Here is a 13,330-nt window from a genome sequence, read left to right as displayed (position 1 = left end):
TGGATAGGGTCAGCCCTGGCTGGTACTTCACGTAGACGGTTCGGATTGGCTATCCGATCCTCCTGATGGATGCATAACAACCCAGAAATTCCGGTTTTCTCCGGACGGACGCCTGCGTAAATCTTACGCAGTGTACATGGTGGGTCCCACTTCACTGCTCTTTTGCCAAATCCACTCCGTTCATTGCATTGCTCTTGAAAAACCAGACGGACATGAGTGGTTTTGGTTTCCTTTTGATGCGGCCCACGAACTTATTCAGTTCGCCGTCCATCTTCCGTTTGGATCCTTCAAGGACACCAAATAACGGCAGAATTCTGTCTGTAGATAAGGGAACGGTCGGTTTCGCCTCATGAATCTAATGAACAGTGTGGATCATCGAAAGTCATGATGATGGTGGCCCACCAGGAGTTGAGCGCAACTCCCTGTTGCGAACAGCGAACGCTGTCTCTGTTTTGAAAATGGAAATCGCGTCAGTGTCTGCTGACCGATTCCATCGGTTCGGTGCACTGAAAGGGCACAGCTAGTATGCACCCCCACTCCTCAAAGTGGGTCCGAGGTTGATGCTCATAAGAAATCCGCTCCACTCATCTGCTTTGTCAGCTCATTTAATGAGTTGAGACCAACATTGAGGTAGATCCAGATATCAGGTGGGCCCCAATTCACAGATCTATGGGCTGATCTGTCCATTGGCCGACTTCCCGAGATCTTCAATAGTTTAAATTTAATATGTACGGTTGATTTATGGATCATATCCCATGTATGAAGTCTCGTGTCAATCTGATGGCGGAAACCCTGTGATCTTGCATTCTGGACCAATTTCAGGCCTTTTTAATATGAACGGCTTGATCTTCTCAAATCCCTGGTGTGTAAATCCGTTGATTTTGGTCCCATGGAGTCCGTTCCTTGCCTTCATGAATTCTGAGCATTAATTCTATGCTTTTAGCATCCTTTTCGGTCATATGCTCGCAATTACACCCTGCATCACAAACATGGTTAAGATCAGGCGTTAAACAGTATCATGCTCGTAATTCCAAGCAAAAACCGGGGTCTAATATGTAATATTTGACCCTCAATATGACCAAGATAACTTTGTTCTCTTCTCCATCAACATTTGACCCATGATTTATATTTAAATTCGGATGAATAGAGACCGAGAAATGGGAGGTTAAGAATTGTGCAGTTGAAGAAGAAGCATGGCAATAAAAGAATAGAAGAACAACGACAAGAAGAAAAGGTAAGAAATTTTTATACTTTTTTTTTTTCTCGTTTGCTTCTCTGTCACGGAGCCGTAACACCCATCCTAGCCTGTAACAGCTGATACGGGGTCTACGGTCCCTTTTTTCTCCTCCCCCTTCTTTAAACGAGAAAGAGACATGGCTGTTTCACAATTGCGTTTAGAATTTTTTTAATAGTCTAATGGCATATGACGCTACGTACGCTTATACCCATGGGGGCCACCTTGATGTGTGTTGTATATCTACTCCATCTGTCAGTTTTTCCAATTCATTTTAGGGCATGGTCACTCTAATGAAGCACATTCAAATCTCAAGTGGACCACACAGTAAGGGTTGAATTTCGACCACTAAAAACTTCTTGGGAGCCACAAAGTTTTGGATCAAGCTACCATTTGTGTTTTCCCTTTCATCCAGGTCTATGTGAACTTATCAACAAGTTGGATGGCAAAACAACATTATGTTGGACCCTCGGAACTTTTAATGGTGGGCATTCAATGACCACTTTTTCTTATAGCATGGTCCACCTGAGTTTTTGCTTCATTTTTGGGATCGTGCTCAGCAAAACAGACGGACGGCATGTATATACAACACATACATTAAGGTGGGCCCCATGGTCAGGGCTCACCCACGGATGTGGATTGCGTACTGACGTCGCCAGTAGTTAGTCACTATTGGACGATGCTTTGTAGGCCCCACCATGATGTATTTGTTTTATACACGTCATCCATCCATTTTGCCAAATCATTTTATGGCACTGGCAAAAAATATGAGGCAAATCCAAATCTTAGGTGGACCACACCACAGGAAACAATGTAATTGAATGCCCACCATAAAAAACTTCTTCGGGGCACAATTAACCCAAAAAGTTGATGAGGTCGATAAGGAGAACCAAACAGTGGTCAATGACAAACTCGTCTAATGTATCAACAGATTTCTAAAAACAAAAAAACTATATCACTTAGACCATTAACCAAAAAGTTGGTACTGCATGCGTCCACCCATCCAACAAATGGTAGTACATCCTATTGTTGCCTATTCTTTCTTTCACACCTCAATCACCTTCCATATGTTCTCAACCTCCATCTTCAAAAACTAGTTTATGACTTCATCATAAGTGGGAAGCTTCAACCCTGATTGCAGCAACAGCTTCCATCCTTGATGCAAAGAAATGGGCTCTTCACAAGCATAAAAAGGTAGAGTATTCGTCTAGAGGAAGTGAGCAGTGGTAAAACAAACATTATCTCTGTCTTCTTTTTTCCAAATTCTAATTAGAGTGGCTTGTTGCTTTCCTCTTCCCATACTCTCTTCCAATAAATCATTCACAGTTCTCTTCCCTTGTTTCTATTACCTAATTTTTCCACGTCATTAGGATTGGAACTCTTTCAACATCGTATATGGCTTTTACATATTGTTTCTTATCGCTAGAATTTATCTCCAACAAATTCTTAAACTTCTCTGCTACATCATCACCTACTTGTTAACATGCTGCTACGTTCTTCTTTGTTCTGGCAAAGTATTGTCTCATTTAGAAAACCCCTCCCCAATAGCGCTTCCCACAAAAAGTTATATTTGAGGTGAAGGTTAATGTTTTCATCCACTTTTGAGCAATAATACCATGTAGGATCGTTATCCTTAGCCTTGGACTTCTTCACCATCTTCAAGAATAATCAACGCAGTCCTAAGGTAAAGACAAAAATAAAATCAAAAGACATATTAGGAAAACAATTATTTACCCTTAAAATAAGCATAGAAAAAGAATCCTAAAGTAAAGAAAACACAAAAATATTGAATATTTTTAACTTATTTACCCTTATAGGGAACAAGAAAGAGAAAAGAATCTGTAATTATTTTATATATTTTGGTATGTAATTTCATTTAGAATCTCAATGGAGAAAGTAATGTTCAATTCAATTGACCAATGAAAAAGATATGTTGAATTCTTTTCTCCAAAAACTCCAAAACTTCTCTTAAAAAAAACAAAAGGGAGCTTTCTTAATATGGGTGGGCCTTACAAGTATTTTTTTTAAAAAAGCATAAAATAGTTTTTTTCGGGTGAATAATGCATATTGTAGAATCGTATGATTCTACTGAATCACGCAATTCCTATACGAATCTTATGATTCGATTGTAATTGCAAGTTGGGTGTACGATTTGGGTTGTCCACCCCTGCAATACAATCTGAATCATATGGCTCAGATAACACTGTTTAGATGCCTTTGTGGATTCTGAAATATCTCAGGCCTTCTTTTTCCTGGAGTGGTTTTCTGTAGGAATACGAAATTTCAAGCCAAAATTTAACTTGCTGATGTATTGCACCTTTTCCATGTGTCTTCTGCATATTCTTTCATCAGCTCTTGTAGGCTTTACGAAGTCTTGGATGATATCTGTGGTTGTGCAGAGTAAAGCTAAAGAGATGGTGATGCTGGCGGAGAAAATGAGGCTAAAGCTTCTTTCGGGCTTGACTGGTCAGGCCAGTGCTGCAAATGATGAAGAGATGGGTTCTAAGCAAGAAATGCAGGATTGGCTTCTGAGCATTGGTATTGCATCTCCAGTTACAAAAGAGTCTGCTGGTGCACTATATCATCAGCAACTATCCCGCCAGGTTTTTTCTTGCTGGTACTTTTGTTTCGGATTGGTCTTTAGGTTTAGTAGACCTGAGTTTCGACCATCTTGTTGTAGCTACAGAATTGAGAACTGATTTTCATGATAGTCCACCTGATTTGACTTGATCATCCCAAGCTGTGCATAGGCCTTTTGTTATCATTGATACACATCACCTGAGATTAGCTTGGAGGAGGATTAAATGACTGATATGTGCATCTCATGAGGCTATATATCTTGACCCTTTTTCTGTTAAATTTTGTATGCTGTTTGTTGTTTCATTAAAGTTGCTCACAAAAGCTGTGAAGTGCAAGATATAAATAATGCATTTTTACCCATTCCCATTCCCATTACAAACTATTCCCGGCTTTCAACCCATACTAATTCTCTTACTTTCTGTACATATGTGAGATTATATCTATTTTATTTGTTGTGCTTTTACCTTTTTTCTTCATCATGATCCACGTTGATTTGATCATCCCAAGCTGTGCATGGGGTCTTTCCTTTATCGCTGATACATGTTTAAATGACTGATATGTGGATTTCATGAGGCTATATTTCTTGGATCCTTTCCTGTTAAACTGTCGGATGCCGTTGTGTCGTATCATTAAAGTTGCTCACTCAAGTTGTGAAAAACAAGTTATAAATAATGCATATTTAAGCATTCCCATTCCCTACTATTCTGCTTTTCAGCCCATATTAATTCTTGTAACTTCTGTGGAAATATAAGCTTATATCTATTTTGTTTGTTGTGCTTTTTTGTTCTTGGTAAATTTGTTTATGTGAGACTTTCTACGAATATTTCTCTTCTCCTTTTGCCTTTTTAAACAATTCCAAGTAATTGGTGTGCCTTTTGTTAATCTAATTCTAACTTCGAGCTAGCATATTTGAGCAGCTTCTTCATATACATTCTATGGACCTTCTGAATTTAATGCTCCGGATCTAAATATATGACCATATAACATGGCAAGTTACAGAATGTATGGCTCTGGACCATGCAGGCATTATGGAAATAGGCTCTAGACCTCTACTCAAAGATGTTCAATTTAGTACTCCGTCTAAACTGGCTGCAATAGAAGGCCACATAAAACACACTGGTCCCTTCAACTTTTCAAGATGGTAACACCATGCCTTCTGCGAGTTTCAGCTGCAGTAGTCCTTTCAGACCACAAATCCATTCCCCCCTCAGAATACCTCTTCACGACATGTGATTTTTATATTTATTTTTGAACGGAGATGACATGAGCTTTTATTATTCGTAGAAATTTTATTTGCATAATATTATATAAAAGTCTCACCGTACATGGTTTATAGGGTTCTTTTCAGCTATAATTGCGTTTTATTCTTTAGAAGCTTCTTCTATGTCATGGTTCAGAATGTTTCCACAGAGAAAGCTGCATCTTCCTGAATTTGATTTTCATGTCCCGACTGCCAGTTGGCAGATTTTGTCAAATTGCCACTAGAGAAAAATGGAGGAATGATTGCATTGATTGACATCTACTGTCTTTTCAATCGCGCAAGAGGAACAGGTCTTTGATTTCTTACTTCATTCATTTGTTTATTGTCAGTTCAGGTTGTATCTGTGGTAAATGGAGATTCCTTTTCCTCTCACAGAATTGATTTCACCAGAGGATTTACTACGAGCTTGTGCTGTTTGGGAGAAATTTGATGTGTACGAACACCCCAACTTAATATCCTTTTCAGGTTCCATAGCCACCATTTGATCAAATTATTTAATTAAGAAAATTAAAAAAAAAACTAATTCATTCATTCTACATTTAATAAAGCATCAGCTGTTAGGTGACATGAATGTTCTATTTTATGGGTGAGGGATTATCTGATCCTCTACCTGGGGATTTACATAGTAACTCAAGATTTCAGTTTGTGTGGACGGGGTCCCATGTTCAGTGATCCGGGCAATTGATCTGGTGAGTGAGACCAACTAGAGAGAGACAGTACCACAAAACTCTTCTAGAATAGGAGATCCTACTTACCAAAATTGGGCCATTTTCAGTTGAATGTTGATAATTGCTGAATTTTCTTTTTTTGTCCATCAATTTGTGGGCCAGAAATTGAAAGCTTTGGATTGTAATGTTGCATATCCTTCCACACAGGCCTCAGCTCACCAATGGTCTTCATCACTGGATCATGGGCTCTACCGGTACAAACTGAAAACCAAGTATACTGTGCATATTGTTGGGTTGAGGATCCTATACTTCCTCTTTCCTAGCAACCATTTATTATTTATTTATTTATTTATCTTTTATTTTTTTCCTCTCTCTGATCAAATAGGCTAGTGATGCTTAGAAAGTTTGATAGTGGAGTCATGGTCATCCAGAATAAGTCCCACAGTGACGAGGAGGTATAATTGTTCATCATGTTATTGGGTTCCTTGCTAAACCCTCCTTCCATGTTTTCTATACTTGACTGCTATGGTGCATGGATCGCAGCTGCGATTTTAGGTAGTTATTGAATAAGCTATTTTTTTGTTTGCAAGGAATGATCACCTGCAACGACAGCTAAAGCCTTTTTGGCGTTCCTTTCTAATAGAATTTCATTACCTTAAAAAAAAAAAATCACCTGCAATGTTTGCATGTGACTTTCACATGCAACCAGCTCAAATTCCAGCATGTCGTATGCGTGGGACATCTAAGCTGTGCATAAGGTGGGTCCTGCCATGAAGTTGATCAGGTGCAAAAGTTAGGCTGTTTCACTTGTCAAGCAAACCCCACAGTATAGAAACATTAGACAGTTTAAATTAGACCTGGCAGCAGTCTGATTCAACTTATGCATGTGCCCACCTGATGAGTGGACTGGACCAGCCTATTCTTTTTCCAGGTGATCTTCATGGTGGGACCCACCTGCATCTCTTGGATAACCCACAATGTTGGAACATGAGCTAAGTTTTATGTGATAGTTACAGAATGGGTTGCAGGTTGCATCTGAAATGGTTAGGTGATTATTCCTCTTTATTCTCAAAATTTTTATGATAATGCAAATGTCTTACTTTTTGGAGGAAGTGATTAATTGTCCTATGTTTCTTTAGTGGCTGTAAAATTGGGTAGGTGACGTGTGTATTTCAGAATATTTTAATGTCTATATATCTTTTATTTGTTGTCTTTCCTGCCCATTCCAAATCTCCGAGTTGATTGGTTTGCAGTTCTGCATTGGGAATCGTTGTGCAATTTTATTGCCATGTTCAAGTTTGGCTGTCCAATGTACGTTTTCGCAAGAAAAGCAAAACGTTCTAGGATTTGCAGTGACCCATCTCTGTTGTCGTATGTAGGTTTTTGCGAGAATTAAAGCCCTTGCACTGAAGCCTGACGTACTTAGAGCAGGCATTAGTCCAAGTGATGCTGCAATGACATTAGGAATTGCACCAGCACTGGCCAAGGAACATCTTCTAACTGCTGAAAGCCAAGGTACACAGACTTGGAAAAAATGCTGCAACTCCCAATTGTTGTTTCTTCTTGAGGGCAATTGTTCAACGTAGGTTGTCTTTGCAGGTCTTTTATGTAGAGACATCAGCCCTGAGGGCTTCTGCTTTTACATTAATCTGTTCAAAGAAATAAATCCAAACAACATCTACGCGTAAGTCCCATTTCTGGTTTATTCAGTGCTTTAGTTGGGTTTTATCGTGATTTGTATTGAGACTTCTTTTGATCTGAAACAATGAATTCGACTTTTGATCTTGCTTGAGGGGCCCAGATTGATTGAGGGTTCCCATTCCTCAGCTTGTCTGGTCTCTTCTACCATTACCTCTTGTGGTGCTCTCCTCACATTGCATCCTTAAGAATAATTGAAATGGACATTGCTTCAGAATGACAAAACTACCCCTATCCCCCCAAGCACAGTAACTAATGCAGGGGCATTTTCACACTGGGCTCGAGTGGGGTCGCCTGTTGGATGCAAGGGCACACTCGGGGTGGGTGACCCATGCGATTTGGGGCCCACAGGGGAGGTCTCGTGTTCGAGACTCCTCACCAGGGGTGATTAATGCGCATTTCACACCGGGCTCAAGTGGGGTAGTCCGTGGGATGCGGGGACACACTCGGGGTGGGCGGCCCATGTGCTTTGGGGCCCACGAAGGGGGTTCGGCCGAGGTCCTAAAACCCATGAGATGTGGGGCCTGGGCTATGAGATAAAGAGATTACTTCGCCATACTCTAACAGTTCGAGCTTTTAGAGCAAGTGGTTAATTGTCCTGCATCAAATTGGTATCAGAGCGAGAGGTCTCGTGTTCGAGACTCCTCACCAGGGGTGATTAATGCAGGGGCATTTTTACACTGGGCTCGAGTGAGGTCGCCTGTTGGATGCAGGAGCACACTCGGGGTGGGTGACCCATGCGATTTGGGGCCCACGGGGGAGGTCTCGTATTCGAGACTCCTCACCAGGGGTGATTAATGCGCATTTCACACCGAGCTCGAGTGGGGTAGCCCGTGGGATGCGGGGACACACTCGGGGTGGGCGGCCCATGTGATTTGGGGCCCACGAAGGGGGTTCGGCCGAGGTCCTAAAACCCATGAGATGTGGGGCCTAGGCTATGAGATAAAGGGATTAATTCGCCATACTCTAACAATTCGAGCTTTTAGAGCAAGTGGTTAATTGTCTTGCATCAGTATCTAGCTAGCTTCTCTGAAAGGAGGACTGAAATAGATTGGATTATAGGAAGGTGAAAAGGGATGTACCAATTCAAGCCCACAAATAGTAGATCTACAAAACTAGAAATCTTAACAAAATAAAAAGGATATGCACAGCCCAAACAAGGGCCGGAAAAAAAATAATCCCAAATGCAGATTCTCAGGGTTTCAACCCCCAAATGGCCCCTCCATATATTTTCTCCCAAAGTAAAATCAGAAATGTCAATTCCAGCAAATTTCTGCCTTCTCCCCCTTAAAAAAAGAATCCTGTAAACAACGCCAAACCATAGTTAGCAAATTTCTGTATGACCAAAAAAAGTGCAAAGAATGTTCACAATTTGGTCAAAAAAACCATAATGCCAAAAAATTGGAGAATGGGAAGTTCAAGTTTAATACCATTTTCCCCTAGATAAAGAAAGGTCAAAAAACGGCAATGCCTGCAGTGATATATATATATATATATATATATATATATATATATATATATATATATATATATATATATATTTCTTTTTTTCTTTTTTTCTTTTTTTTTTTTTTGTGTGTGTGTGTATTGTATATAAATAAGATTTAAATTTCAGAAGTTCCAATGAAAATGGTTAGAGAGGTGAAATCTGACCTTTCCAAAAGTGAGTCGTTGGGTGTCAACTCTTCCAATGACCTATCTTGGGATTCCTCTTTGCATTGGAAACCAGCTTGAAGGCTATCAGTAACAGTGCTCAAAGCAGCGCTATCTGCAATGCTTATCAGTTGTACGTCTTCATTTCATTGCCCTCTTTCTGCCTTTCCCTTGTTTGAGCCTTTTTATACTGTTGTTTCTCATTAAAAAATGGTAAAAGAAAACCGAGACATGTTCCAATTTTGGAAGCAGTATCAAACCATGGTTACTGAGAAACTTGTTTTCCCTCAAAACTACCTTCATTTCTCACTTTCCATTTCTCAAATCCGTTTCATGCGTCTCTACTGGTACTATCACAGAAATTGTAAGATGAGATGTTTCACACATCCATTTCTCAAATTGCTTCCCAAATACATTTCTTAGTGAGGTAACTAAATGCTTAAAGCCATTCACAAATGCAAGCGCAAGCATCATGAATTTGATGCAAAATAGAACTTGGTACCAGTTTCCTTTCTTCTGTTTCTTCATTTGTCATCCATTTATGAAGAGATTTATTATTTCCATCCACTAAAACTGACGTATGCAACACCTGCATGGTTGATTTCCACGTCTATCCATTGGGAGTACTATTTCCCTTTTGTTAAGACTCGAAAACAAACCTTATGGCTGCATCTTTAGGCAAGTGAGTTGAAATTGTGGAAATAGACAATTTAAAGGGAAGGAAGCAGACAAATCGAAATGATGTTTCCTCATGGTTTATGAGGAAAGGAAAGGCCCGCAAATCACAGTTGCATAAGTTTCAGTCCAACTTGAAAGTAAGTCTCATTGCAAATTTATTCCAATCCCTCAATGTTAGTGCCAAGGACAGTGTTTTCATCATCGGTGTCAATGGATGCATCACACCCTTGGGATACGAAAACATATCTGGAATCACATGGGAAATATCGGATGTATCGAATAATGTATCGCTGGATTTGGAAAACATTGGGACATTGGTCAAATTTTTCAATGAAACTTCAGGGGGTGTTAAAAAAGGCACAATTACACACTTGGAACTCAAAAGATTAAAAAAATCAATTACAGTTTTCTTTGCATAGGGTCCTAAACTATGCACTATCAGATAGATGTAATGGAATTGAATTAAAAATCAGTTCATATGGAATAGTAAATAATGAAATTACTAATGTTTCTATAATTCATATAAATTATTAGCACATTCAATGTACTAAATGTCCTACAACAATGGCACTTTTTTTTAATTGTGTGTGTGTGTGTGTGTGTGTGTGTGTGTGTGTGTGTGTAAATTAAATTTATCTTTGAAAATAAATAAACAAGTGTGGCTAATGTTAGAATTAACATACACATATATACAAATGCGTACATAACATCTGGTCAATCTAATTGTTTTCCAATAAAATCTTTTAATTAATTTTCAATTTTTTTTAATTTAGAAGACATTTTCAAATTTTCAAAAAAGTTTCATCAATCTATAGATCAGCCTTCAAGCACTCTAATATGATCCTTTCAACCTCTAATTGTAAGTTAAATGGGTGAAATGGGGAAATTTTCATTTTTTCCCTCATTTTTTTCCAAATTTGAAAATCGGAGGTCAAAACCTTGATTGAGCACGCAAAACATGCAAAATCATAGATTATGAACTTCATTCCACTAATTCCAAGGGATTTAAACTAGAAAAAAAAAAAAAAAAAAACTGTTAAAATTCTCAAAAACTCACTAATTTAGTTCTGATACCACACTCTTTTCAATCTCAATTTCCTCTCCCAAATCCCATTTCCTCTCCAAACAATAAAAAAGGACAAGTTGAAAAGGAGTGGTCGAAATTGCCTTAGGAAGGAAATGAAAGCATAAAAAAAAAAAAAGAAGATGAAGCTGATTTTTTGGTTATTTTTTCTATATTTTCACAAAGTGAGCTGACACACTTATCTTTCAAAAAAAAAAAAAAAAAAGTGAGCTGACACACTTGAGGTATCACCGATATGTTATCGACGATGCAAAGCTATATACAATATCAATATTTTCAAAATATCCAAATGTATCGATATATCATCAATTTATTGTGATATATCAACTGATACTAGGAAGTTTCCCAACTATAGCCCAGTATTGTATTGGTATTTTGTACGCCGATAGTATCAGCCAATACTATCTATACTGCAATCAATGGCTAAGGAAGGTGATTACGTGCATAGAATCCTAAAACTTACTGACTCAACCTGAAAGTCAGTGAGCGAAATATTTAGGGATCTTGATTCTTGCAGTGACTTGACCTTGACTCAAGAAGACTGTCGAGTCAACTTTCTAACTCTAGTTGTGATGTAGAGCGGGTCGCGGACAGTTTCATGGCCAAGATGGATCAGAAAAGGCCCGGTCGATGACAGAAGTGATCCGGACCATCGGACCTTAGATCGGGCATATCTCGCAATCTGGAATGAGTTAGCTGACGTAAAATATATGATTTTGGGGTAGAACGAGCTACTTTAGCCAACCAACCCCGCTACACCGGGTTGCGCAGCCCGGAATTGCGAAAAACCCCTTGATTGACGGTCGTTTCCCTGTTTTAATTTCATTTTTACTATAAATAGTAAGTTTTAGTTTGATTAGAACTCTTCATCCGTTGGGCTTTAGGAGTTGCGCCCAACATGAAAAGAGCTTAGAATAATTAGGGGAACGGTTTGGTGAAGCCAAATAGGACACTTACTATTTTTGGCTGAAAACCTTGCGCACTAGTAGACATCACGACCGTCTATAAATAGTAAGTTTACTATTTATAGTTAAGTCGCGGATTCTAGGAGTTTTGAGTTGTAGTTTGATTATGATTTTTTTCCCATTGCTTGATACCCTTATTTAAAGGGTTGTGAACTCGTTTTTAAGGATTCATCAATCAATTTCGAATTTATTAGAATTTATTTCTATTTTCTGCTTTCTTTCCTCGTGGATTCGAGAAGTCTCTGTGAGGAGTCCAGAGAAGTTCCGTGGATTCGGAATATTTATCCTCTTGAGGAAGACGGTGCTCGACCTCACGTCATCCCCTGCGTCAAGTTGACTCAACGTGACTCTTGTGACTTGGGCCAAATCACTCACCCTATCAAGGCAGTTTTTAGTAAAATCTAAAAGCAGAAGAAAGGGAATTGAACTTACAACCTCCAATCATTTCGTAGGTACTCTCAACTAGCAAGTTATATGTAACTTTGCTGTTTGATCATTTATTTTTTAATTCTTCTAATTATATAATGATTTTAATTAAAATATTCATTATTATTCCTTCAAAAAAAAAAAATTTATTAACTATCAAGTCAAGTCAGGTCGAGCCATCAGGCTGACCCGACCTGGATGAACATTGAGTCAAAGTTTTCAGTTTGAACATTGAGTCAAGTTTTTGGGTATTAAAACTATGATACAATTTGATGATTTCCACATTTTGTTAAATTAAGCCCCTGTTTGGATTGCAGGAACAATGATTTTTTTGCTATTTCCACTTTGTTAGACTAACTAATTGGATTGCACATCCAAACAAACCCAACATTTTATACTGACATTGTGATGTAACATGGCGGTTTTCTATGCAGGGTGAAAGATCATGGACTCTTCAGTTCATGGGTTTCAGCGGTCTCGGCTACTGGGTAGGGGATGTTTCCCTTTTTTAATGCATTTTTTTTTTTTCTGTGATGAATGGAATCGCTGCCTGATCACAAGTCATGACAAGGCCAACAATGAACGCCTGTCATGCTGTGACGGAAGCAGAGTAGAAGCATCTGCTTTAGAGGCTGGGGGTGTGGATGCATTGAGTATTCCAGCAGTCATGGTAACATTACAGATTTCCCTGTTTATAAATGGGAACGAAGATGCCAAAATTTACATGAGGCATGTGTATGAGCCAGGGGAAGGCATGTGATCGATGTCGGTATTTTGGTCATTGTAACATTCTTGGTCATTTTAATATAATGTGCATATGGTCTATTTAAACGATTTATAACAGTGATGGGGTAAGTGAGGAACTAGACATGATCATTTGATGATTTTATTGTTAAGAGATCTCCCGTAAGGAGAGATTGTAGAGGTGAGTCAGGGGGCATGTGCCAGCTTATGTGAGATCAGGACCATTCATCCAGTGGGGCCTGCACTGAACCTACCCTGGTTCAAAAGTCAAGCTAGCCACCCTTCAGTCTCTGCTCAAATAATGTCGACTTTTATATATGGCATTGTTGCACTACTTCC

General features: G+C 38.9%; 1 protein-coding gene across 1 annotated transcript; it reads left to right on the top strand.

The window, feature by feature from the left end:
- The first annotated feature begins 1,807 nt into the window (after nt 1-1,807).
- Nucleotides 1,808-13,113, top strand: LOC131255374 (vacuolar protein sorting-associated protein 36-like). Its single transcript, XM_058256066.1, has 7 exons — nt 1,808-3,837; nt 5,272-5,365; nt 5,451-5,508; nt 6,129-6,198; nt 7,123-7,258; nt 7,343-7,427; nt 12,682-13,113. The coding sequence occupies exons 1-7, from the start codon at nt 3,541-3,543 to the stop codon at nt 12,737-12,739; spliced, it is 798 nt and encodes a 265-aa protein (XP_058112049.1). The 5' UTR covers nt 1,808-3,540; the 3' UTR covers nt 12,740-13,113.
- Nucleotides 13,114-13,330: the final 217 nt, after the last annotated feature.

This window comes from Magnolia sinica, chromosome 9, assembly GCF_029962835.1.
Source record: "Magnolia sinica isolate HGM2019 chromosome 9, MsV1, whole genome shotgun sequence".
Classification (NCBI taxonomy): Eukaryota; Viridiplantae; Streptophyta; class Magnoliopsida; order Magnoliales; family Magnoliaceae; genus Magnolia; species Magnolia sinica.
Note: the sequence above shows the minus strand (reverse complement) of the source record. Positions and strands in the feature narration are given on the sequence as shown.

Excerpts from the sequence above, each read along its gene's own strand:
- LOC131255374 (XM_058256066.1), top strand. The coding sequence starts at position 3,541 with ATGTATTGCACCTTTTCCATGTGTCTTCTGCATATTCTTTCATCAGCT. Across the intron at positions 3,838-5,271 it reads ATCAGCAACTATCCCGCCAG|TTGGCAGATTTTGTCAAATT; the intron begins GTTTTTTCTTGC and ends CCCGACTGCCAG. Across the intron at positions 7,259-7,342 it reads TCTAACTGCTGAAAGCCAAG|GTCTTTTATGTAGAGACATC; the intron begins GTACACAGACTT and ends TTGTCTTTGCAG.